At 34.0% G+C, this 25,111-nt stretch overlaps 2 protein-coding genes across 2 annotated transcripts; one reads left to right on the top strand and one right to left on the bottom strand.

Annotated features, from left to right (window-relative positions):
* The first annotated feature begins 256 nt into the window (after nucleotides 1-256).
* On the top strand, nucleotides 257-13,417 carry LOC121383043 (endoplasmic reticulum-Golgi intermediate compartment protein 2-like). Its single transcript, XM_041512802.1, has 10 exons — nucleotides 257-832; nucleotides 2,023-2,131; nucleotides 2,882-2,928; nucleotides 3,737-3,953; nucleotides 4,872-4,967; nucleotides 5,244-5,302; nucleotides 5,740-5,838; nucleotides 7,760-7,857; nucleotides 9,510-9,672; nucleotides 10,234-13,417. The coding sequence occupies exons 1-10, from the start codon at nucleotides 718-720 to the stop codon at nucleotides 10,416-10,418; spliced, it is 1,188 nt and encodes a 395-aa protein (XP_041368736.1). The 5' UTR covers nucleotides 257-717; the 3' UTR covers nucleotides 10,419-13,417.
* A 2,513-nt stretch (nucleotides 13,418-15,930) lies between these two features.
* Nucleotides 15,931-24,899, bottom strand: LOC121383157 (grpE protein homolog 1, mitochondrial-like). The gene is made up of 3 exons (XM_041512984.1): nucleotides 24,797-24,899; nucleotides 21,085-21,241; nucleotides 15,931-20,133 (listed from the first exon to the last, which is right to left on the bottom strand). The coding sequence occupies exons 1-3, from the start codon at nucleotides 24,880-24,882 to the stop codon at nucleotides 19,705-19,707; spliced, it is 672 nt and encodes a 223-aa protein (XP_041368918.1). The 5' UTR covers nucleotides 24,883-24,899; the 3' UTR covers nucleotides 15,931-19,704.
* Nucleotides 24,900-25,111: the final 212 nt, after the last annotated feature.

Genomic DNA, 25,111 nt, shown 5'->3' with positions numbered 1-25,111 from the left:
ATGGAACATTTTGTGATGGGAACATGAAAATTCGTTTACTTGACATTTAAAGGATTACAATAAAGTATATGTGGACCCAATCTGTCTACCAAACTATATTGTGAACAAAAATATCGTTGTTTGTTTATTTGTCATTTTAAAATTAATGTTTGTTTGTGAGGTTTTTTGGTTGTTTGTTTGAAGTAAGTTGTACGGTAGTGTGGATATCAAATATTAATGGAGGAGAAATACCAACTGTGACAAATCACTTCCTGTTATGTGTTTCCGGTAACAGACAATTCCACGTTTAAGCTGTCAACATATTCAATTTATACATTTCTCTTGTGTCATAATGGCAATCACAAAGTATCGACATGCACTTTTTACGAAATAGCCATAACTGTATTTTGCATGATTACATAACCGAAATAACCCACCTACAACGTGCGCTAACCCTTATTTGTTAGGCCATCGACGGCACCGTGAGTCGCTGATATTATAATGATATTCATCATATTGATAGTGACATAAACTCATGACACTGTGACAGTAAATAAACTGAGTAAATAAAAGTTTAGATTAATTTTTTAATTAATATCCAATTCATTGTCAGGCCTGGCATATGCCTTTGTTGTTAGATTATAGGATTTTATGTGTTCCATTTGATTTCACTGTGACTGTTGAAAGAAATGTGTTCTAAAACTGGAACTGTAGTTCATTAAAAACTCGGTAACAAAGATGAGAAGGTTAAATGCTGCAAACAGAAAACAGGCCTTGAAGGTCGTGAAAGAACTGGATGCTTTTCCAAAGGTACCAGAAAGTTACAAAGAAACAACAGTTTCTGGTGGTGGCAGTAAGTAATTTTTTACAAGTTTATTTAATATCCTCGACCTATCAGAAACCATCTCATTATCAAGAAAAAGCTAATTGCAGTCAGACCCATTTAACAACAATATTATTTACTTTATCCAATGTAGTGTCAACTAACAACAAAATGTTACCATCTTGCTTGCCTTGTTTATGATGTCAGAATGTATATTACATGCAGTAGAGAAGGGTACATAGCTGTCTCAATTTTTTTATACATGTATATGTCAAGAAATTGCTTGTTTGATGATCGCAAACTAATAATATACAATGTACATGCATGTCATACAGTTGAATGTTAACACGGTCATATGACAGTTTCTCAGACCTCACTTGAAAAAAATTCTGAGGAGTGATTAATTGCTGCCCTTAGATTATGGGGAGCCATTTAAGATATTACCATACTGATACCATGTAAATTCACTGGTCTGGTTACTTCTTTTAGAACTAGAAGGTGTCTGTTTTCAATATCGTTCAACAGACCACTATGTTAACTTTTCCACGTAGGAGCCAAATAGCTGCTTCTGTTTTAGTTGTCAAATGAAAAAATGATCGCATATGTGACCAAATTGGTCACAATGACTGTAGAGGGCTGTTTAACATAGTGTTATACTGCAAAAACACCTAAATAATTGAAAATTAATTTCTGCATTTTACCACCTGTTTTTTTATTGTTGTGTTTTTGGTAACTGGCAGATCAAGGCTTCTTTTGTGAACAAAAGATGACAATCAAAGGTCAAGCTCATGCAGTTTTTATCAATCAGAAATTAAATGAGATGATTTTCTATAGTTTAGGATAGTACATAGATATACATATCAGCTGTGACTAACTTGTGCTCACAAATGTAACCAAATGCAGCTAATGATTCCAGACAATTCTTATGCTTTCACTATAATGATACAGGTAATTTACAAAAAGATATTTGGTTAATTACCAGTTCCCAAGTCATTTCCATTTTTTTTCAAAGATTTTACAAATAATATACATCCATGATCGACTCCTTTGAAATGAATTCATTTATACACATGCATTATAGTAACAAGTTATAGGTTAAATTTAAAAACTACCATTTGCATTTTTGGTAATGAGTGAAAGATGATATCTAGCATATTTTAACATAATGTTGACTTGTCTGTTATTTTATGTGTTTATTTGTAATTACTTTTTCTTTTCAGTATCCATCCTCACTTTTATTTTGATATTCATCCTTATTATTTCTGAATTTGAATACTACACAAACACTGAACTGCAGTTTGATTACCAAGTTGACACAAATTTCACCGGGTATGTTGGATATTTTGTATCTAAAACGGTTCAGGTTAATTGGCCCATTTTTCTTATTGGTTTGTTTATAAGTTATTTTGAATAAAAGAGAAGACGGAAACAATAAATAGATAATAACTAGTTAATGACATTGGATATCACCTTTATCCTGTGAAGGTAAGAATGGGACATTCCGCAAGACTTGTGTGATGTCAAAAGTCATAATCTGCTAGTATATGTTTATGACTTTGCTTTAATCGGTCATCATAATTGACCAATAGAAACTGGTTTCAGGATAATAAAAAAAACCCCAAAATATTAACAAAATAATAATAAATTTAAAAAACCCCAAACATATATATATATACATGTATGTATGTATGTATATATATATATATATATATATATATATATATATATATATATATATATATATATATATATATATATATATATATATATATATATATATACATACACACACATACATACATACATACATACATAGAATGGCTAGAAACATTTAGGAAGTTTTAGAGGTAAACTTTTGAATTAAGATGTGGGATAAAGTAGAGCTGTCAAGAGAAGTTACATGTACATAGCATGATTTTATTTTTAAAAATGTATTTCATATTTACATTGTAATTCAATAATATGATGAGCTATTATTTTCATGTAAATGGAATCTAAGTAAACGTGTTGTTTGTTGGTTTTAAATCTGTTTATTTTTTAAAAATAAAACAAATACATAGAATTTGTATGCTTTTTCAGGAAAGTAAGAATCAACATTGATATGACTATAGCCATGCAATGTGGGTGTAAGTATTTTTGACAACGAAATTTGTTTTCTTATATAGTAATAGAAAAGTATAACTAAGGAGATGACTAAAGTAATAAATTTAGGTGTCTTTTTTTCAGTTGTATGAACAGCTTATATTGTTCTAATATAATTTTCACTTGTTTCAATAACTAAACCATAATTACTGTTCATTGTATTAAAATATTACCATGACTGTGAGATGTGTCACTTGTAAATATTCTATAAAAATGCCTTGATTACTGTGTTCATATTTTGTTCATTCATAAAATATTATGTAATTATTATATATTTATGTTACAAATCCAATGCAAAATACTATTTTTATATGTTACAAATATGATATAAACTACTATTATTTACTATTATGTGTAATTATTAGTATATAAATTATAATAGTAATGTTATGTTAAAATGCACTATTTAGTTTATGGGCGAGACGTAGCCCAGTGGTAAAGCACTCACTTGATGCGCGGTTGGTTTGGGATTGATCCCCATCATTGGGCCTATTGGGCTATTTCTCGCTCCAGCCAGTGCACCACGACTGATGCATCAAAGGCTGTGGTATGTGCTATCCTGTCTATGGGATAGTGCATATAAAAGATCCCTTGCTGCTAATCGGAAAGAGTAGCCCATGAAGTGGAGACAGCGGGTTTCTTCCTTCAATATCTGTGTGGTCCTTAACCAAATGTCAGAAGCCATATAACGGTAAATAAAATGTGTTGAGTGCGTAGTTAAATAAACCATTTCCTTCCTTTCCTTCTGTTTATTTTACATTGGTAAATGACAGTAAGTATTGTATATTTCAGCAATTGGTGCCGACGTACTTGACCAGACAGGCCAGGATGTTCAGAGTTACAGCAAACTGAAGGAGGAGCCAGTTTACTTTGAGTTGTCTCCAAAACAAAAAGAATACCAAGCGTTTATACGACAGATCAATGGATTCTTGATGGAGGAATACCACGCCCTTCAGGAGATGATGTGGAAATCTGAGTATCCCAATTTTCGAGGAGGCATGCCTAAAAGGTGAGATTAAAAATTGAGAAAGTCGTATCTAGAACATTGTACTGTAAACCTATTTCCTCGCTCCAGCCAGTGCACCACGACTGGTAAGTCGAAGGCCATGGTATGTGCTATCCTGTCTGGGATGGATGGTGCATATAAAAGATCCCTTGCTGCTAATCAAAAAGAGTAGCCCATGAAGTAGCGTCAGTGGGTTTCCTCCCTCAATATCTGCCATATGACCGTAAATAAAATGTGTTGAGTGCGTCGTTAAATAAAACGTTTCCTTTCTTCCTTGTACTGTAAACTGGTGAGATTCATAGGTAGTTTGCTAGAAAACTTGTTAAATGCAGAACAGTATTAATGTTAAAGCAGATCATTAAATACTTTCACTAATGCTTCATGAAACAAATGATTAAAAAAAATGGTAAATGGATAAACTGAGTTACTAAGGCATCATGGAATTATTGATATACAAAACCAAAAAAAGGAGAGATGTCAAATTCTTTTTCGGAAAGCAGAAATGAAAACTAATCCCGTAGACACACTCAGTATACTTGTTTACAAGTTCATGTTATACAGCAATCTTTGTGTGAAGCTCAACCTGCAACCCTCGTGTCTTACTTCTAGTTTATTTTCAGTGTTACTATAAATTCATAAATCACTTGTTACAATTTTCTTCCTATGTTTCGGCGGCATCCGTCTGTGTTCACCAGGGGATTGTTATTCTCTACCTATTTAGATTGTATCCATTTATCCTAGCAGCCATCTAATATTTTATTATATTAAACAGCTACTAGAAAAAATGGATACAAGGTAAATAGATAAAGAGTTAAAATCATGAAGACGAAAATTGTAACAAAAGTGATTTATGTTTAAACTTTTCTTGTTTGGGATTTTCGTGCAGTGTTTTGTTATAAAAATATTTTTTATTTATTACAGAGAAATTCCAGGGGTAGGTCCCCCAGATGCTTGCAGAGTTCATGGTTCTTTTGAGGTCAGCAAGGTTGCTGGAAATTTTCATGTTACTGCTGGGAAGTATGTATTGCTCTATTTTATCTCATTTTTTTCAATTTATCAGTTGTTCTTACTTTCTTAGTGTTATATGCTCCTTACAGGATGTATGCCTGTGTTGCCTGGAAAACTCCCCCTAGTGCAATTTTTTTTTTTCAGGCAAGCATTTAACATTGTTAAAAACCTTTAGCTGTGTCATTATCTCATATTATTATTATTAAACATGTATATTATATTTGTCATTATTTCCATTTTAACAACTTTTAAATAAACAAGTTTTATTGTTTCCTTTTAAAACAGATCGATACCTGTGATTCCTAGAGGTCATGCTCACATTGCCATCATGATGTCAGAAAGAGGTAAATCCCCTTTGTAAATATTTCCTATTAATAGTATTTTTAGTCACCTACCGGTTCAACCTAATGGAAAAATGGAGCAGGTTTCCTCTCTTAAGACTTTGTCAGAATTACCAAATGTTTGACATCCAATAGCCGATGATGATTAATAAATGAATGTACTCTAGTGGTGTCATTAAACAAAAACAAACTTTAACTTTAGTTACCCTCTGTAAATTATGATACAGCTTTGGATTTGACCGTTTTCATACAGAACTTTGCACATAAACTGACTCCATTGAAGGCACAGTGCCATGGATTGTAAGGTTAATATTTGTCTGATAATGGATTATGAAGGGAAATTATATGGATTTGGAATGTGAAACATCCCTATATTCCCACTAAACATATATTTTTAATAAAATGTGTGTTTGATGTATTTGGTGTCAACTGTTTTTCAGATTACAACTTTTCTCACAGAATAGATCATTTCTCGTTTGGTACTCCAGTGTCAGGAGCTGTGTATCCTCTAGATGGTGAAGAACACGTAACAAATGATCGTAAGATTTAAACAATATTTTAAAACCCCCACTATATGGATCTTACATGCTCCTATTCAGTCACTTAAGCAAGAGAGATTAACACCTGCAAAAATACACTGTCCTCAGCAAGTAAGGTTTTAGATTTAAGTAAATGTGTAATTATTGAACATCAATTTTGATATAACTTTTTAACAGTACAAGGTTAACAGAATCAAGTAATAGGACAAAACTGTTATTACACATGTCACAATACAATTTATCAACAAGCCATGATAACTGTACGATTATAATTCATAGGGTTTAAGCTGGACGCCAAAAATTAATAGCAATTTGCCGAATTTGATCAGAAAAATATGTATTCAGATTCAAATAACATTTAGTTAAACAGAATTATTTTTAAAACAGCTATACACCAGGGGTGGGGAAAAGCCCTTTTTTCCCGGTCTGGGACCGATTCTCGATCTCTGAGACCGAAATTATTTTTCAAAAACGTGCGTTTGCCGGTCCCACTTTTGTCATTCTTGTCGGTCCGAAGCACCTGTCCGTTTCTATAATAGGAACAAATTCCTATCTGCCAACTGGATCGGCCTGCCCAGACATTGGCATCTTGTGCATGATTTAAAATAATAATAAATATATAATAGTGGTCAAACTGACTGGTGTTTCTGACGTCTGTGATTTTAAAGTCTGCGATTTTAAAGTCTGCCATAAGTCGAACCTACAATCAATCTACTGCCACTAGGCTAGACATTTGTCAAAGCCGCTGTGCTGGTCACGAGATAAAACAGACGTTAACAATAGCATCATTCTTGGTGAGAAAGCTACCAAGGTATTACACTCCAATTAAAACAAAGGACCCAGAGTTTGCAACTGGTCACAATCAACACATGTCAACGCCTGTGTACGGAACTCTGTCGGGTCGAGTGTCAGAGTCCGAGGCAAGAGGCTTTTGTGAAATACAAACTGCTTGAAATAGCATAAAATATACTGAAATAATCAATAAATGTGTTTCTTGTTGACTGTTCAATGTAGTGTATGAAATAATTATAAAGGACTTTAAAAAAAAAAGAAAAAAGGTTTACACCTCTTTTTTTTTAAAAAGTGGGAGTGAGCTGGAATAGCTAAACCTGCTATCTTCAGAGCCAGGAGAGGTCAAATGTCATCCAATCGGCGACAACATTATTAATTGCTTTGTCTAAACGTGTGCCAGCTCAAGTTGTCAAACGCTCCAACGGTGTTATTGTTTATTAATTTTCAGGACTACTGAATACTGGTACTTTTCATACATATATGAGTTAAAATGCATAACTTTTATTCCTTTTTTTATATTATTTATTCCATTATGTAAAATAAATATAATATTTTTTTTTCGCTGATGTGATCAAACATTTTGTTTTTCTTTCATGTTTTGATGTTTATCATTTCGCGTTCATGATTCAAGATAAAAATATACAAATGCCACTATGATTTTGTTTTTAAAACACTATTTAGCAAATATCACCTTTTAAATGATTTTATAATTTTTATTTGTATTCCTTTCTTCTTATCCCTCTACCCCCGGTAGTGATGACATCAACGTGGGACCGATTGACAATTTTATTTTTCCCCACCCCTGCTATACACATAAAAATGACACACAGTTCTTGAATTAGCTTTTCAGTGAATTGGTAATGACATACATGTGTATTTTTACTAAATTTAATTTTTGGCAATTTTGCCAAGGACAGATTAAACCATGAATTCAGTACAAATATATAGTACATACCCTCATATTGCAACACATTGTCATACCAATAAGATGTTTTATTAAACATATTTTCAATCTGTACCAGATAATGCACCTGAGGCCAAGAGCCATTATTTTTATGCACAAAAAAATGCTATATAAAAATGCAAGAAAATGATATTCATTAATAATATTTCTACTTTAATTTTTCAGATTATTACATGTACCAGTATTTCATGCAGGTGGTTCCCACAGAAGTGAGAACGTACTCGACAAATGAAGACACATTTCAGTTTTCTGTTACCGAAAGGGTACAGTATTTGTTTTAGTTTTCTGTTACCAAAAGGGTACAGTATTTGTTTTAGTTTTCTGTTACTGAAAGGGTACAGTATTTATTTTAGTTTTCTGTTACCAAAAGGGTACAGTATTTATTTTAGTTTTCCGAAAGGGTACAGTATTTGTTTTAGTTTTCTGTTACCGAAAGGGTACCTATTTGTTGTAGTTTTCTGTTACCGAAAGGGTACAGTATTTGTTTTAGTTTTCTGTTACCGAAAGGGTACAGTATTTATTTTAGTTTTCTGTTACCGAAAGGGTACAGTATTTGTTTCAGTTTTCTGTTACCGAAAGGGTACAGTATTTGTTTTAGTTTTCTGTTTGTATCAGACTGAGTATTCTGTAGAGTTCTCCTTAGAAATACTGTAATTTGCTATATAGGCTATCTTGTTATTTTAAAGTGTTGTGTTGTTCATTGCTGTTTTACAAACAAGCTGTATAGAATTATACCTTATTTAATGTATCCCATTTGTCACTAGTTTGTGCGAAATAGTGCCTGGATTACACAACAGTGACAGGTGCATTCATAATACAGCTCCCATAGTACTACTTTTCTGCATTTTACTTGGTCCAAGCACCAGTCTGTTTCTTGTTACAGTCTGTGTCTTGAAATTGTTAACACACATAGCCAAAAATAACATGGCGTTCTCACCAATGGGTGTTTGTTTGTTTTGTTTAACAACACCACTAGAGCACATTGATTAATTAATCATCGGCTATTGTATGTCAAACATTTGGTAATTTTGACTCGTAGTAATCAGAGGAAACCCGCTACATTTTTCTTAATGCATCAAGGGATGTTTTATATGCACTTTCACACAGACAGGAAAGCCTTTGACCAGCTTGTTACACTAGTACCAATATATATAATGTTGTGGTATGTGCTGTCCTGTTTGAAAAAAGGTGCATATGCAGCACTCTGTTGCTGATTAGAAATAGTAAACCATATTATCTAGATAAGTGTGGAAATTAACCTTGTGGTATTGGCGGTTGCCAGCAAATTTTTGCCATCCATTTAATAAAATATGTTTACTAGGTTTAGAACTACAAAAAATAAATGCTTTTCTGCGAAATGGTAAATTTACATGATTTGTGCATGTTATTAACCTTATGATATTCATTTGAAAGCTTGTTTCTGATTGGTTATTAGTTGGTAATTAGTGTGTGATGTTAATATTTAAGATACTAGTTAACCAATAAAATCACATCATTGTTACTAAGTTAGATTTTGGTATCAACTTGTTTAGGCCATATGTCATTCGTATCAGATGGCCCAGTGCTTATAAAACTTTGATTAAAGTCCAGACTCAAAACTGTAAAAAGTCTGAGACTTTAATGTCATGGCAAAGTCTAGACTCTAAAAGTTTTGCCTATAATTTTATTTTTACCTATTATTTCGTATCTTAATATGACATCATTGAGTATAAATTGAACCATGTTTTATCAGAAATGAATTCCATGCTAAGAGTGATGTATAGAAAGTTAATATTTGATGTTTCTATTCAAAACTGTTTTTAATGATTTTGTCATAAGTGTGGTACCCGGTGGCAGTTTAATAATATGAATTTGTCCGATTCATCTTACAGCCGATTACAATGATTACAAAGATTTTTTATTTTTCTATTTACAGAATCGGACTATCAATCATGCTAAAGGCAGCCATGGTGTTCCTGGCATATTTGTTAAATATGATTTATCTTCATTAAAAATACGCATCAGAGAAGATCGGAAACCAATATGGCAGTTTCTAGTTCGGTTGTGTGGTATCATTGGAGGAGTTTTCTCCGTTTCAGGTATGTACTCATTTACATGTGTATAGTTAATACAACCTATCACTTAAGTGCATCTCCCCCCCCTCTTCGCCTGTCTCAATCTTATGAATTGGTTTGATATTGTTTGACAGATGTTTGAGAAAGTCACTAGCCCTCACATTAGCCTTAGCTAGTGCCGTTGATGTATTATAGTAATACAGTTGTTAAGCTAGGACTGAGGATTAGTAGATTTGTCGAATCCGGCAGTCTGAAGAGCTAAATAAAGAATTTTCTGTTCTTAGAGTATACCAAACATTCAATAGCTGAGACCGAGGACTATTTGTCGAATCCGGCAGTCTGAAGAGCTCAACAGCCAATGAGATCTTTCTTTTCATGAAACTACTGCTTCGTTATGTTTATGGTTCAATCCATGCGCATTCATTTACAATTCCACAGTGAAAAAATGGTCTTGGTAAATCAAGTAAACCGATTGGCAGTTTAGTGGCAGACATATTGAAAACTGATATTGGATTTTTAAGTAATAGTATAGAAAGAATAAAAACCTAATGATGCTTAATTGAATAACTTGATATAATTTTTCAGGTATGCTTCAAGGTCTTTTTGGATTCCTGGTGGATGTGGTTTGTTGCCGATTGAAAATGGGAAAGTACAAGACACAAAGTTTTGATGAAGCAAATGCGACCTTACCTCAACAAGAACAGTTGCTCACTAATGGCAGTTATGTAGCAGACCCAACTCCTGTCTCTTTATTATCGCAGACGCAATGACAACAATCTGTGAAATAGGTCTCAGACTGAAATCCATTTCCACTGCTGTATACTTGAGACACAATGCATTAATGACAACTTGTCTGTTATTTTGCTGCATTAATGATGTAGTATTTTGTCTTTGGCTTGTTGTAGACACCACAGAATCTTTCCACTAAACTAAATAAGCATCCAAATGATTTCTGATCATGGTACACTAAAATTCAACAAAAGTACTTTAGAGTTTTAAGTCATACAAAATATAATACACACTGCAGACTCAAATGTCACAAGCTGACCAATTGATCATCCTGTTATTTTATTCTTTCCATCAGTTATGATCAAGTTAACTGTAATGATATGATGATACAGTCTTTTATTGTGATATGAGGCCTACGATATGATGAATCAATTTATGGCAGTTGTATCACAATATATACAGCACATACACATATTTCAGTAAGTTTAAATAAAATGTTGATATCAAAATATTAAAACTTATGAACATGGTCTGAGGAATGAAATCACAAGTCTCATGATCAGTTCCAGGAATACTGTTTGGCATACAAGGGGTCTATTTCTATAAACTGCAGTCAGCGTTTCTATGGCATTACATGCTTTTTTATGAAATTTATTAAAAAACATAAATGTGTATTTTCAACCAAACAAATTATATCTGAACAGATACATATTGTATTGATTATTACACCTCTGATTATGATTATGAATAAATATTATTAAACACTTATTCAGCCAGATAATAAACATAGTTGAAGTAAAAAGCGAAAAAAAATGATCATGTCCTATCATTTGCAATTAATAATGGAGTAATCCATATGCTTGTGACTTTATGTCCAAAGGTTGTGGTTACAGTTTTTATATGTTGTTAGTAACTTTGTTGATTGTCAGTTTAAAATTTTAATTATTTATTTTGGTGTTTGGACTGATAATAACTCTAGTGATATATTGGTAATTATTTAGTGGTTGAGACCTAATGACTGTGCACACGCTTTAGCTATACTTGAAATGCAATGCAATGATGACAATTTGGCTGTTATTGTACTGCATTAAGGGTGTAGTATTTTGTTTTTAGCTAACTTGAAACGCAATGCAATGATGACAATTTGGTTGTTATTGTACTGCATTAAGGGTGTAGTATTTTGTCTTTGGTTTGTTGTAGACACCACCACATTTTGCCACTATAGCATCGAAATGATTTCTGATCATGGTACACTAAAATTCAACAAAAGTATTTTGGAGTTTGAAGTCCTACAAAATATAATCAGAAATGATATTGACCACTCCAACTTTAGGCCTCCATTAGTAAATCTAACTAAAATTTAAAACCAATGTCACCAAGTGACCAGAGGACCTTTCATTTGACCAATCACAACCATCGGTATAAAAATGATAGTGCTATTGCCATAATGTATTTAGAATGACTGTTCACAATGGAAGGTTAACTGAACTTAAAATGACATTGGCACACATCAGATTTATGAGCAGAAATCAATGTGGATTGACAGTAAAATCTGGAGGAAATGTTACAAGTGGTTATAGATCACAGATAACGCAATGGTGTATCATGACCTGCGTTTGGTAATTTCTCATATACTAACAGGCAGATCTAGGGGGGCACCAGGGGTCCACCCCCCTAAATTTTGCGACAGTTATAATTTTATTATATATTAATTTTTTTTTTTTTTTACAATTCTCTCCAAACCTCCCCCAAAGTTCCATTGGCATTCCATCTCATGTCATTGGGTCCCCCCCCCCCCCCAAATGGATTTTCTGGATCCACCACTGACTAAGACAAACATTTTTGCTAAATGTGTGTAATTAAAAGAAAACTTGTGACTTTCAAAAGTGAAATCAGACACTGGATTTAAAATACAAAATGAAAAGTGTAACTGACCTGTCATTGAACGTAGCTTATAATACTTTTGTAGTACAAACCATTTTGTCTTTGTCTTAGTGTACATGTGTATTAAAAAGAAAAAAAATCACATAATATTTATTTTATTGCTAATTCACCTCCAAATAATCAAAAATTTATTGATCAAAACATAACATACTTGCCTAATGTATTTACTACGCAATATTAAATTTTTTATATCTTTTTCAAAATTATTAATAAATGTATGTAGTGTTCATTATTGTCATGTTGATTTGAAAGACACACTCATAATTTACTTATTCACAATGTAATTTGTGATTTCATCCCTAGTACTTTATGGTACACTTTAGTGGTTGGTTATCGTAGTCATTAACATTGCAAGATAAAAGTATACCATAATTATCATATTTGCCATTATGTGTCATCACTACGTTTTTATACTCATCTTTGAATGTTGCGGTGGGTCTGAGGGGATATATAAGGAAGATAATGGAATGGAAATTTTTTTTTTGAATAAAACTGCAGTTTCTTGAAAAGTAAGGGCTTACTATGACCTTTTCATCAAAGACTAACAGGAACAGTTTTGGGGTAGTGCCGAAATCAGGAATTCTAGAGGATGTTCATCTCTCAGGCGTGTGTGCAAGAATTTATGCAGGGTGGTGTGTTTATGGGGGGGAGGGGGGGGGCGCATGTCTAGAGCGAAGTTTTAGAGGGGAGCTCAAGTCATGTACCCCCTGTAAAATATATTGAAAAAAAAGGAGAACATTTCTGACCCCGACCCCCCTGCTTTGTATGTATCTGAAGATGGACCTTCCGTATCTACTTGTAATTGTACATATTTGAGAAGCTTCGGCATTCCACACATTTTTACTGTTATAAAGACCCATCTTACTTCAGGCAAGTATTTTACCACACATGGAAAGGGGGGGGGGGGAGGGTGTTTAAAAAGTGTAATTTTAAATCTGACCCAAATAAAGTCCCAAATTGTGATGAAGTTGTGCTGAAATTTATAATGTATATTTTGGTTCAGACCTGCTGATTAATTATAACTATTTGTAACATTTCATTGCTTATATAATGTGCCTTACATTAGACCTCATAATAAACTTGTTTTATTATTGAAGATCAGATTTGCATTATTTTATTTTGTTTTACCCATGAATAAACTACAAATATGTACATAAATGTTCAAATGTATATTGGATGAAATTCGAATTTAAAAATATTGAATAGAGAGCCAGCTACTTACTTCGAAAAGCTACAGGGGTCTTTTTGTGCTTTCTTTCATACAGGAAAAAATATATACCATGACCTCTATTTATCAGCCATAGTATTTTATAACACTAGGAGTTCACATAGCGAGTGATATGTGATCTGTAAACCATGTAAAAATGTTAAAAAAATTTATTATGAGACTTCATGCCAGATGTGGGGCTTTACAGATAAAAAAGGACTAATTGTCCATTTCAGTTTCAAAATGCCATTTCTGTCTAGTTAAAAGCCTGTATTATTGTGGCATAAATTTATTTAATATTTTTTCACGTCTAATTTGAGACCAAATGAGGCCATGTATTAAAGATGGTTAAAAAACCCAAACCCAACAAGGACAGGAAGTAGTGCCAAAATTAGGAATTCCAGAGTGAGAAGTGTGTGCAAGAATTTATGCAGGGTGTAGTCCAGATACAAGTTTATAATGGAGCCAAGTCATGCACCCCCTGTAAAATATACTGAAAAGGAAAGAAAAAGAAATGTTTTATTTAACGACACTCAACACATTTTATTTAGAGAGGATAATAAACGAGTTACCAGTTATTATCAAATTTATTTCACGAGGGACATAAATTTGATAATAACTGGTACCGAGTTCGTTATTCTATTTATTACCTCAGCTATTTTTTCTCTAATAGCCTTTATTTTTGACGCACATGCACGATTGCCAACCTGTATAAACGATGTAAACCACTTTACGCACTGTTCTGAGAATTGCTATAATTTTGTAATTTAATAAATAGATAATTTTCAAAAACGAGTTCTCTTTTTCTGCTACAAAATCTATAAGGAATTTCATTAAAATGACATTTTGTTATAAATTTAACAAAACAAAAACCGGAGAGCTGTAAGTGCAAACTCTTTAAACTACATGACGTTATATTGTGTTTGCCAAATCGTGATGTCATATTTAGTACCGACAATGTCATTGGTTTGTAAGCGTCAAATTGTCCAATAGTATTGTTCGTTAGACCAATGCAGAATATTTCTCTCAGAAAATATTTTCCCCGTTATGATTGACCGCTAGGGTAATAAACAGTTATATGGCATCAGACATATGGTTAAGGACCACACAGATTTTGAGAGGAAACTCGCTGTCGCCACTACATGGGCTACTCTTTCCGATTAGCAGCAAGGGATCTTTTATTTGCGTTCCACAGGCAGGATAGCACAAACCATGGCCTTTGTTGAACCAGTTATGGATCACTGGTCGGTGCAAGTGGTTCACACCTACCCACTGAGCCTTGTGGAGCACTCGCTCAGATTAAAAATCCCATGCCTTGACTGGGATCCGAACCCAGTACCACTACACCACTGAGGCCGGTATATTGAAAAGGAGAAAATTTGCTGGGGGGGGGGGGGGGAGAGGAGAAAGAGGTTCGACGTCCAAAACCCTCCCCTGCACACCATTCTCTATCTGGAGAGAGACCTTCCATACCTACTTCTAATTGTACATATTTAATCAGCATTACACACTTCAGGCAAGTACTTTACCAGAGGAGAGTGGATCTCAACCAAATAAAGTCCCAAATGTGGTGAAGTTGTGCCAAAATTTATAATATATACTGTGGTTCAAACCTGCTGTCGGATTAATGCAATTATCCTTCACGTAATAACTTGTAGTCGTCTTGAATGGTTTTGGAGTTGTGCTTCGGACCCAGTAAATTTGGTAATTCTGACTTTTTGTTTCCATGGTAACGAAAACTCCCTCAAATTGAAATGCAATGGATAATTATGTAAAATTCAACCTATAAGAACACCTAGACAACGGTCACAATTTATGAAATGAAAGAAAGAATGAATGTTTTTAATAACAAAATAATCTGGTTATGGGCCATCTTTTACATTAATAGCAAGGAATATTTTATATGCACTATCCCACATTAAGAATAGCACATACCATGGCCTCCATTACACCAGTTGTTGAGCACTGGCTGGAATGAGAAATAACCCCATAGGCCTACTGACAGATCAATTGCACATCATTGGGCTAAATTCCACTCCTGCTACATTTTATGAAGCACTTGCAGTACCTCGAGTCGAGCTTCTGCAACACCATAATCAATATTGAGTTATTACTCACTCCTTGTTTTTGATAACATAATGAGGCATAGTGGAGGAGGGTGGGGGTGGTAGGTAGGTCTTGAAACACATTTCCGTATCTCAAAGAGCAAGGACCATAACTGTCAAAAATGGGTAAATCGTCACGAAAGTCAAACTTGGAGCTCCATATATCAAGGTATTGTGAAAAAACCCATCCGGGAAAGTATAAGTGGGACAGCCGGACGGGCAGACAGAAGGACAGAGATGAAACCTACAGTCCCCTCCATTTGTACGGGTTGAGGACTAACAAATAACAAAAGCAAATTTGTAACACTACCACATTTTTTATACATTTCAAACAGCACTTTTTTAATATTTGATCATGATATAATGCACGTAAATACCACAAGAAATATAACTGACATGCAATTCCAATAAAGTATTTCATGTTTGGACACCCATTATTAATTTTACATGTACACACATCTGGAACTTTTAATTGTTCATTAAATGAAACATCTCCACACTGATAAACCAGATTCTTAATGGTACGTCGTATACCAACATCCTACACCAATAGTCCATTTGCTTCAAAAAGGAACTAGTGAATTGGCATGTAATTTTATAATGAATAACATTAAAATTCATATAAAAACGTTACATTTTAAAGCCATATCAACTTTTAAAATGTTTGTTTTTTTAAATATCAGTGTTAAAAAAAAAATTCTTTACAAATAACATGCACCCTATATAGGGTTGTAAACGAATCACTACGCATACTTACATTGATTACAACTAATTTTGAGAGCAGAATGATGGAAATGCACGGTAAAAATGTCTTAGGTTATCACATTTTGCCCAAATTGTGCTCTAGCACTAAGGTGTGTGTGTGTAATTGCGCCCCTATCTCGTACACTTATGGTTCCAGCATCTTGTCTTCACCCCTGTATTAGAAATGAGCTTTAATCTATACAATTTGATGATAATTTTATTTCCATACATTTTCTTTGCCAAAATAACCCCCCAGAGTTGATATGGGTTTAAAACTTTAATATCTTTTTAGATGAATTTTAACACTATACAGTACATAGTTAATTGCCAATTCATCGATTCCCTTTTACCACGAACAGACTATAACAGACTCTTATTCGTGGAATATGGGTGATAATGACATGATTTACTGCTATCATAAAACTATATTACAAGCAAATTGGTTAACTGTGTAGTTATTTGGCAAACACATTTTGTTTTGTGAATTGAATTATTCTGTCAGAATGCAAATGTACAATTGTTTTGAGCTTTTTGGGGGGTGGTCCGTGAACTACAATGTAAATATTCCAAATCCTGGGCTTGAAATGATGGCCTGCAAAAAGCAGTCCATTTTTAGATCTAGCGAGTGAAATAGAAAATTGTGTCATTAAAAAAACAAATTCAGATGTATGTACAATCATTTCATCTGCTATTTACATGTAATTTGTTATTCAGTTTTAATTACAATGCTCTAAAATACATCTGAGAGGTCCTAATTGTTCCCAAATCCTCCCCCACTCCATGCTGTCTAGGTTCACATTTTAGTTCCTATTTCAAGCCTTTTTCTTTAGTGGGGTGGTTTCTAATTTCCATTTATTTACAACTGTGTGTGTACCATTATAACCACAGTGTAGTGCTTGTGTCGCTGGATGGAATCACCGTGGTGGATTGATTCAACTGATATTTTTTTCTCGTTCTGACCAATGCACCACAACTGGTCTAAGGCTGTGGTATGTGCTGTCCTATCTATGGGAAAGTGCATATAAAAGATCCCTTGCTGCTAATAGAAAAATGTAGCTGGTTTCCTCTGATGACTACGAGTCGTAATTACCAAATGTTTGACATCCATCCAAAAGGCGATGATTAATTAATCAATGTGCTCTAGTGATGTTGTTAAACAAAACAAACTTTTTAACCACAGTGTAAATAATCTAAATCATCAGGACAGATGATAGGACACCATGGGCGTATGGGGACTCTTTGATTTAGGGGGGCTGGAGGGGTTGATTTGCCCGAAATTTTCCCCAGATAAAAACGGCCGAAATTTTCCCCCCAGTTTTGCCCGAATTTGGGGGGGGGGGGGGGGGGCAATTGCCCCCCCCCCCCCGGTCGTACGCCCATGTAGAACACCCACATATTAAGTTGTATATTATTTATATTCAATCTACAAACTAATAATCATATAACAACTTATTTTTTTTAAATAACGTTACTGCTTAACAGTTTTACACCACTCCTGTCTATATGGGTGTGTCTGTCCATCCTATAAAAGCCAAATGACTTTGGGCATTTATTATGTACAACATTTGCACTCATATGAAGACATTAACTTATTCATTTCAGATCTTCTGAGTTTTAAACATGAATCATTGTTATGACATCATAATAAAATAATTTTAAAGATAGTTTCTTTTATTCTGGTTAACAATTTTTGAGCACCTTAAAAAAAAAAGGTACTTCAGTTTCTAGTATCAAACAAAGATTACATATTTGGGATATCAATTTAAACACATCTGGGATCTAATTCACAAAGCACTTGCAAATGTGCAATCTCATAGCGCAATTGGATGCAATCCGTTGGTGAACATTTCAAACATTCTTGGCAGATGTTATCAACAAATTTGCAGCATTCATGAAACTCATCTGCCTGTTATGGCTTTATCAAGTGAATTTATCAGACTATGTGGATTTGCCGATTTCATGATTTCTGACCATCTCATAAAACAGGAAATTCCGAAAAAAATATCTACTGTTAAACGTCAGATAAAAACATTACAGGTTTATTCATTATTTATATAAACATTACTTGTGGGATTGAGTAATGTGTAGTTGTTTATTACAAACAAAATGCAAAAACAACCAAATATAACACTCGTACCTCTGGGTCAGCAGAAATTATTTCGCCAAATTATCTATTAAAACTTTAAAAACTGCAGAAACCCAGTTATTTTGTAACAAAATATCAATTATTCATGAAATTATTTCGCCAAATTATCTATTAAAACTTTAAAAACTGCAGAAACCCAGTTATTTTGTAACAAAATATCAATTATTCATGAAATTATTTCGCCAAATTAAAATAAAATTCACCAGTTGTTTTTGACATTCACAACTTGTGAATTTGGTAAGTACCAGAGCTAGCCCTGCCTGATATGTCTCGTTTAATCTTATATCTTAACACTTACTTTCGACACTCCCCTTTCAAAATTCTTCCTTCTACCACTAATGAATATTTAATACAAACAGGCACAAAAACATGACTTTGCACACTGCATGTATCCGTTTGTTGATAACCGCCTTCAAAAATGAATAATTTAAAATCATAATGAAATCAGTTGTTTCTCTTATCAATAGTTCCGATATAGGTGGCAGATATATGAACTTGTTTATAAAGTCCTTAATGACAACGCTTTGGTCCCAGAGGAAACCAATGTGGAACATGCTGTCACTACAAGTAGTTTTAAATAGACTGGATTAACAATGTCAACCGAAAGAAATGTTTGAATCCATCGTAAATGTTATCAGCTCTTTATTAATTGGCACACTATTGTTCAACATCAGCCAGTGCTGGATTAACAATGTAGCAAATGCTTACGGACCCCGAGATTTTCGTGAGCTCCATGGATCGACTCATTATTATTTATTTTTTGTCATAATAATTATTAGTATTGTTGACATGGTTAGTTTTTACCATAAAACATGTGACCGATTCTCCATAAAATAAATTTTGATTATCTTGTCACTATGTCAGGAAACATTTTGTTTTCAAAATCTTGATTATCAATATTTCTAGTCAATTAAAAATTGATTAGAATAAAACTAAGGTTTCATTTTCTAAATTTGTGTAGCGGATCTCTGAAACTTGCGTAGCGAATTGTGACACGATACTAAACAAAATGTTCCATGTATGCGAGCTTGTGGCAGTATTTGTGGGTTGCATATGCGTTATCCAGCACTGACATCAGTAAAACCAAATTAATGGAGTCGTGTATAAACAAGATATTTTTTTGTAACAGTTATTCTTCATAATATTGTATTAAAAATCTGTCGGAAGAGCTTTTTTCCACATCATGATTTAAACACACCAACCAGTGCTGGTCGCAGTGTTCGATCATGAAGTGTGTAGCCAATTTTTTGCAGAACAGCAATAGTCCCACTGTCTTTTTCTTCGCTGGGAACGGTAAACAAGGCTTCGTGAAAATACGGGTCAAATTTGTCACCTTTATTCGGTATTATCTGCTGCAGTCCATGCTTTATAAATGTCTTTTGAAGCTGTGATTCTGTCATTATTAAGCCCTCGAACAGACTCTTAAGGTGTGGGTTTTTCTTTGTTATTTCCTCTTTCGGGACACTATCTACTGCATGGTTGAGAACATCAGCGACGTCTAAAAGATCTTTGCAGAAATTCTGAATCCCAAATTGTTTTGCGTCATCTATCTGTTTTTTCATTCGGGTCCTGACGTTCTCCGTTTCAGCAAGAGAACGCATGTACTTATCCTGAAAAACAAAAGATATAATTTTCAATCAACAATAAGCAAAAAAAGAAACAGTGAATTTTTCCAACTAAAACAGTTTTGTGAGGTACGCCGAATCAAAGAGATTTGTTTCTTTAGAACTCAAAACAATATGGTGGAGGAGACCGAAACAGAGAGTTGAAAAAAAGTATGAAATTACAGAAGAAAATGGGAAATAACTTTTTATATTAAGATGAAGAAGAAAGAAAGATGTGTTGAGTGTAATACAAGTCTGGGCTAGCTCTGACACTCGCCAAATTAGCCAATTGCAAATTTTAAAAACATTTTGTGAATCGTACTAAATAATTTTATGAAATAATTGATATACTGTTAAAAAATAACTGGATTTCTGCAATTTTTTAAGTTTAATAGACAATCTGGCGAAATTTTCTGCTCATTCGGAGCTAACCATGTAAGTTTCTGATCAGACTGAACCACCGAGTCTTCAGCGGGGGTAGAAATTAAGCAATATACTGGCCTGTGGAACATTATTGACTGGAACCACGTGACGGATGATATGCAATGTTTGTGGCCAATATTGAAAAAACATACCTCAGTATGACTGCATAATAATCACACTGAAACACATCCGAGGCCTGCTTTCCACTAATGCAATTTCACACACATTTTTAAACACAGTACAATTTCCCTATGTGTGTTTCCATGAGTGGGAATTCAGTGCAGTTAAAAAATAGAAGTCAATCTTGGCAGTAACGTCATATCGCAAAGTATTTATTAGCAACTTAAAAAGTACACTTCGATGATTTGTAAATAATTTTGTATAGTAGTAACCTACATGCAAAAATGCAGATATGGAAATGGGCGGATTTTCGCATTCAGAATCACGATAAGCGTTTCCGAATCAGCACCACGATGAGCGTTTCCGAATCAGCACCACAATGAGTGTTTCTGAATCGGCACTCAATGAAATTACCTTCAACTCTTTTAACTCTGTCTCAAACTTTTCCTTTTGCTCTGACAACTGTTTTTCTCCAATATTCTGTTCAACATTAACCTCCTTCTCTTGTTTAGCAGAGTTAGTAGGAATCTCATCAGTAGCCATAGTCGCCAGGTGTCTCACTTTGTAACATCTGTAAAGACAATTATGTGGCATATTTATTGGTACATGTATGTAGTACAGTACATGTTTTTGTTTTCTTTTATGTTTATGTTTGCCACATTTTTGTGAAGGACAATTTTTTGTCTACATATAAAACATACCATCACTATGCAGGTTTTGAAGTTATAATTATGAACACAATCGGCTACTGGATGACAAACATTTGGTAATTCTGACACTTAGTCATCAGAGCAAAACCTGCTACATTTTTTCTAATGTAGCAAGGAATGTTTTATATGCACTTTTCCACAGACAGGAAAGCATGTACCACAGCCTTTGACCAGTTGTGGTGCACTGATTAGACAAGAAAAAACCCCAATCAGTTGAAATGGATACCTCATTTTTGGGACTGTCTGTGAATGTTGCCGCATGCAGTAAGTCAATCTATTAAAAAAACATGACGCCAGGTGGGCGGCTCGCGATAAGGTTTTGACTTGCCAGACGGTTTTTTCACTTGCCTGAGGCGACTGTAAAATGCACACCCATATATATATATATATATATTTATTACCCATATGGGCTCAAATATACGGGGTAATATTTGTTCGATCTCTGCACAGTGTGCAGATTGCTTCTACAGCCACTGATTGGCTGGCTTAAAAATCACGATGTTTGGTTGGTTGCTTGTCATGGCCGGAACTTCACTTTCATTCATATAATGTTTCCATTCATGAGTCAGATTACACATACTTTATACGATATACAAAGATTTACAAAAACAAATGGACTCACTAGTTTCGTAAACATGAAATGGTATATTTTCATAAGCAGCGGCTTTAGTAATATATAAAAATTATTATTTTCAAATGCAAATACAGTCGTATTATTTTGTACTGTAAACATTTGGCTGTAAAAAGAACGCCGTTATGCTATGACGTCACTTACATTACATCATGTAATGTGCGTAAGATTATATGACGTAATGGCTGATGGCTTTATTGTAGACTGCAGAGGAATTTTTACATTAAAAATCAGTTAAAATTGACAATGGGTAATAAAGAGAATAACCAACTCGCTACGAGGAGTTACGAATTATCTTTCCCTCGTGAATGAATGTTGTAAAACCCTCGCCAAAGGCTCGGGTTTACAACATTCATTCACTCGGGACAGATAAGTCATAATTCCTCGTAGCTCATTAGTTATTCTCTAAATATATATATATATATATATATATTTATTACCCATATGGGCTCAAATATACGGGGTAATATTTTTTCGATCTCTGCACAGTGTGCAGATTGCTTCTACAGCCACTGATTGGCTGGCTTAAAAATCACGATGTTTGGTTGGTTGCTTGTCATAGCCGGAACTTCACTTTCATTCATATAATGTTTCCATTCATGAGTCAGATTACACATACGTTATACAAAGATTTACAAAAACAAATGGACTCACTTGTTTCGTAAACATGAAATGGTACATTTTCATAAGCAGCGGCTTTAGTAATATATAAAAATAATTATTTTCAAATGCAAATACAGTCGTATTATTTTGTACTGTAAACATTTGGCTGTAAAAAGAACACCGTTATGCTATGACGTCACTTACATTACGTCATGTAATGTGCGTAAGATTATATGACGTAATGGCTGATGGCTTTGTTGTAGACTGCAGAGGAATTTTTACATTAAAAATCAGTTAAAATTGACAATGGGTAATAAAGAGAAGAACCAACTCGCTACGAGGAGTTACGAATTATCTGTCGTGAATGAATGTTTATATATATATATATATATATCTGTTTTCTCCCATACCAAATACAAGGATTCTGAGACTGGAATTACGGAACATGTAAATACTATGGAGTATTTGATACATTTTACGTAGTATGCCAAAAGTGGGTTCTATTTAAAAACTTGCGATCACAGATGAATTCGGCAGTAGATATTAAAAACAAATAGTGTGTATATACAACCGTGTCCGGTGTATCGGCACACTTGGTATTTTGCTCAAGTATGCTTAGGAAGTTGCAGGGTTTCTAGATTGTGGTAGCCCCACTCCCATGGCTAGTGATATTCAATGATGGGCTAGTAAATAACTATTATTGCCATGTCTGACGGCTAGTGATTTGTTTTGGTCAAATGTGCAGTCAAGTCTTATTTTATAAATATGAATATCTTTTCCCCACCCCAACCCCCAATGTTAGTGTTGTAAGCCCCATCTCCCTGTTTATGTGACATATCTGATTATTACTATTATTTAGTAAAATTTTATTAACTTAAAGTAAAGTAGGGCTAGTGAATTTTTAATCGTGGCTAGTAAATTTTTAAAATCACTGATCCTATGGCTAGTGGATTTTATAAAGATTCTAGAAGCCCTGAAGTTGTCATGCTGTCGGTGTTTTTAACGAATTAAAGTTCAATTCCGTTTCCAATTTCAATCAAGTATCAAAATATTTATTGTTAAGGGTACAATTAATGTTTTTTTTTAAAATAGAATTATCAATAATTATATATAATTTCAAAATAAATCATTCACCTGCTTTCGTGTATATAAACGCGAAGTAGGTCGTCAGCCTTATTGATATTAAGAATATTATTATGCGAAATAAGATCCATGTGTGCGCACAATCTACCCGAAAAAAAATCCATATACTTATGCAGACATCTTAGCCATGCATGGCAATGAACATGTATGCATCTGTAACACTGTGCCACTCAAAAAAACGATTCCAAAACTGATCACGAGATGGGTCATGAGTGATCGTTCTTTTTCATAGTAATATTTTTTAACAAGACAAAACCAAAATGTAGCCTACTAAAATAATCTTGGGACAATAGTGTAGCGTTTATGGGCTACAAGTGAGGTCATGGGCTGTCTATAAATAACGAGGTCACTGATCCACATCTACTGCGCCGAATCACTGGACATGCAAATCGTTTTGGATATAACGGGGGTGTCTACATTTATGGAAATTTTTTAAATGTTTATTTACTACAGACATAAAACAATTTGTAGAGTATCTCAGATTATGCACTGCTTCATTGGTGAGAGACATATTTTATTAAGTATTTCAGTGTTCACATAAAAAATGGTCTTTGAATGCTTAGGTGCGCCGATACACCAGACAGCACTGGTCCAACTAGTTAAGTAAATAATATTTATTTTAATGCTTTTCTGTTATAAATACACATTTACTTTACAGTTTTTCCTCGTGCATGATTATTGTTTACTCCAGGATATATGATTATTATGGTAATACACTGGTATGGATTTAACATCAATAAAAATGTAGTAACGATGAATGGGCATCAGTCTACAGAGGTCGCCTCAAGTCTAGGTAGTATCAAAATGGTTAGGTAGTACTTTAGATTCCATATTCAAATACTATAGTGAAAATAGGCAGTTGGTTTGTGGGTTTTTATATGAGGAGTTTTTACTTTCACTGGGTCTTTTCAATATCGGACTATGAAAACATGACTATTTCATCAGATTAGCACTCTGTATCAGTACATGTGAATATTTCATAAATAAAGCATTCATAAAATGCACAAACTGGTAAACATATTATGGACCCAAATTATACCTGGTGACATATCTACTGACAACAGACTGTGAAAAACGTGACATTTTCACCAAATTGCCTAGCCACATGCTACCAGAAGCGGCCATGTTTAATTGTTCGTCGCTTTTCCAACCTTTCTTATTTGTGATCCATAATATCCGGTTGTTGGATTGAAAATCTCACCACATTCGAGCGCACTCCAGCATTTCATGCCGCTAGTTTCTGCTAGGATCGGCTAGTGGCGTGGACGCTGCTTCCGCATCATTTGCAGGGGCGTTGTAGCTCGAGTGACCTCTAGCCCTCCTCTTTATTTATATGTTGTAGTGGAGAACTAGA

This window comes from Gigantopelta aegis, chromosome 10 (assembly GCF_016097555.1).
Source record: "Gigantopelta aegis isolate Gae_Host chromosome 10, Gae_host_genome, whole genome shotgun sequence".
In the NCBI taxonomy this organism is placed as follows: domain Eukaryota; kingdom Metazoa; phylum Mollusca; class Gastropoda; order Neomphalida; family Peltospiridae; genus Gigantopelta; species Gigantopelta aegis.
This window is presented reverse-complemented; position numbering and strand designations above follow the sequence as displayed.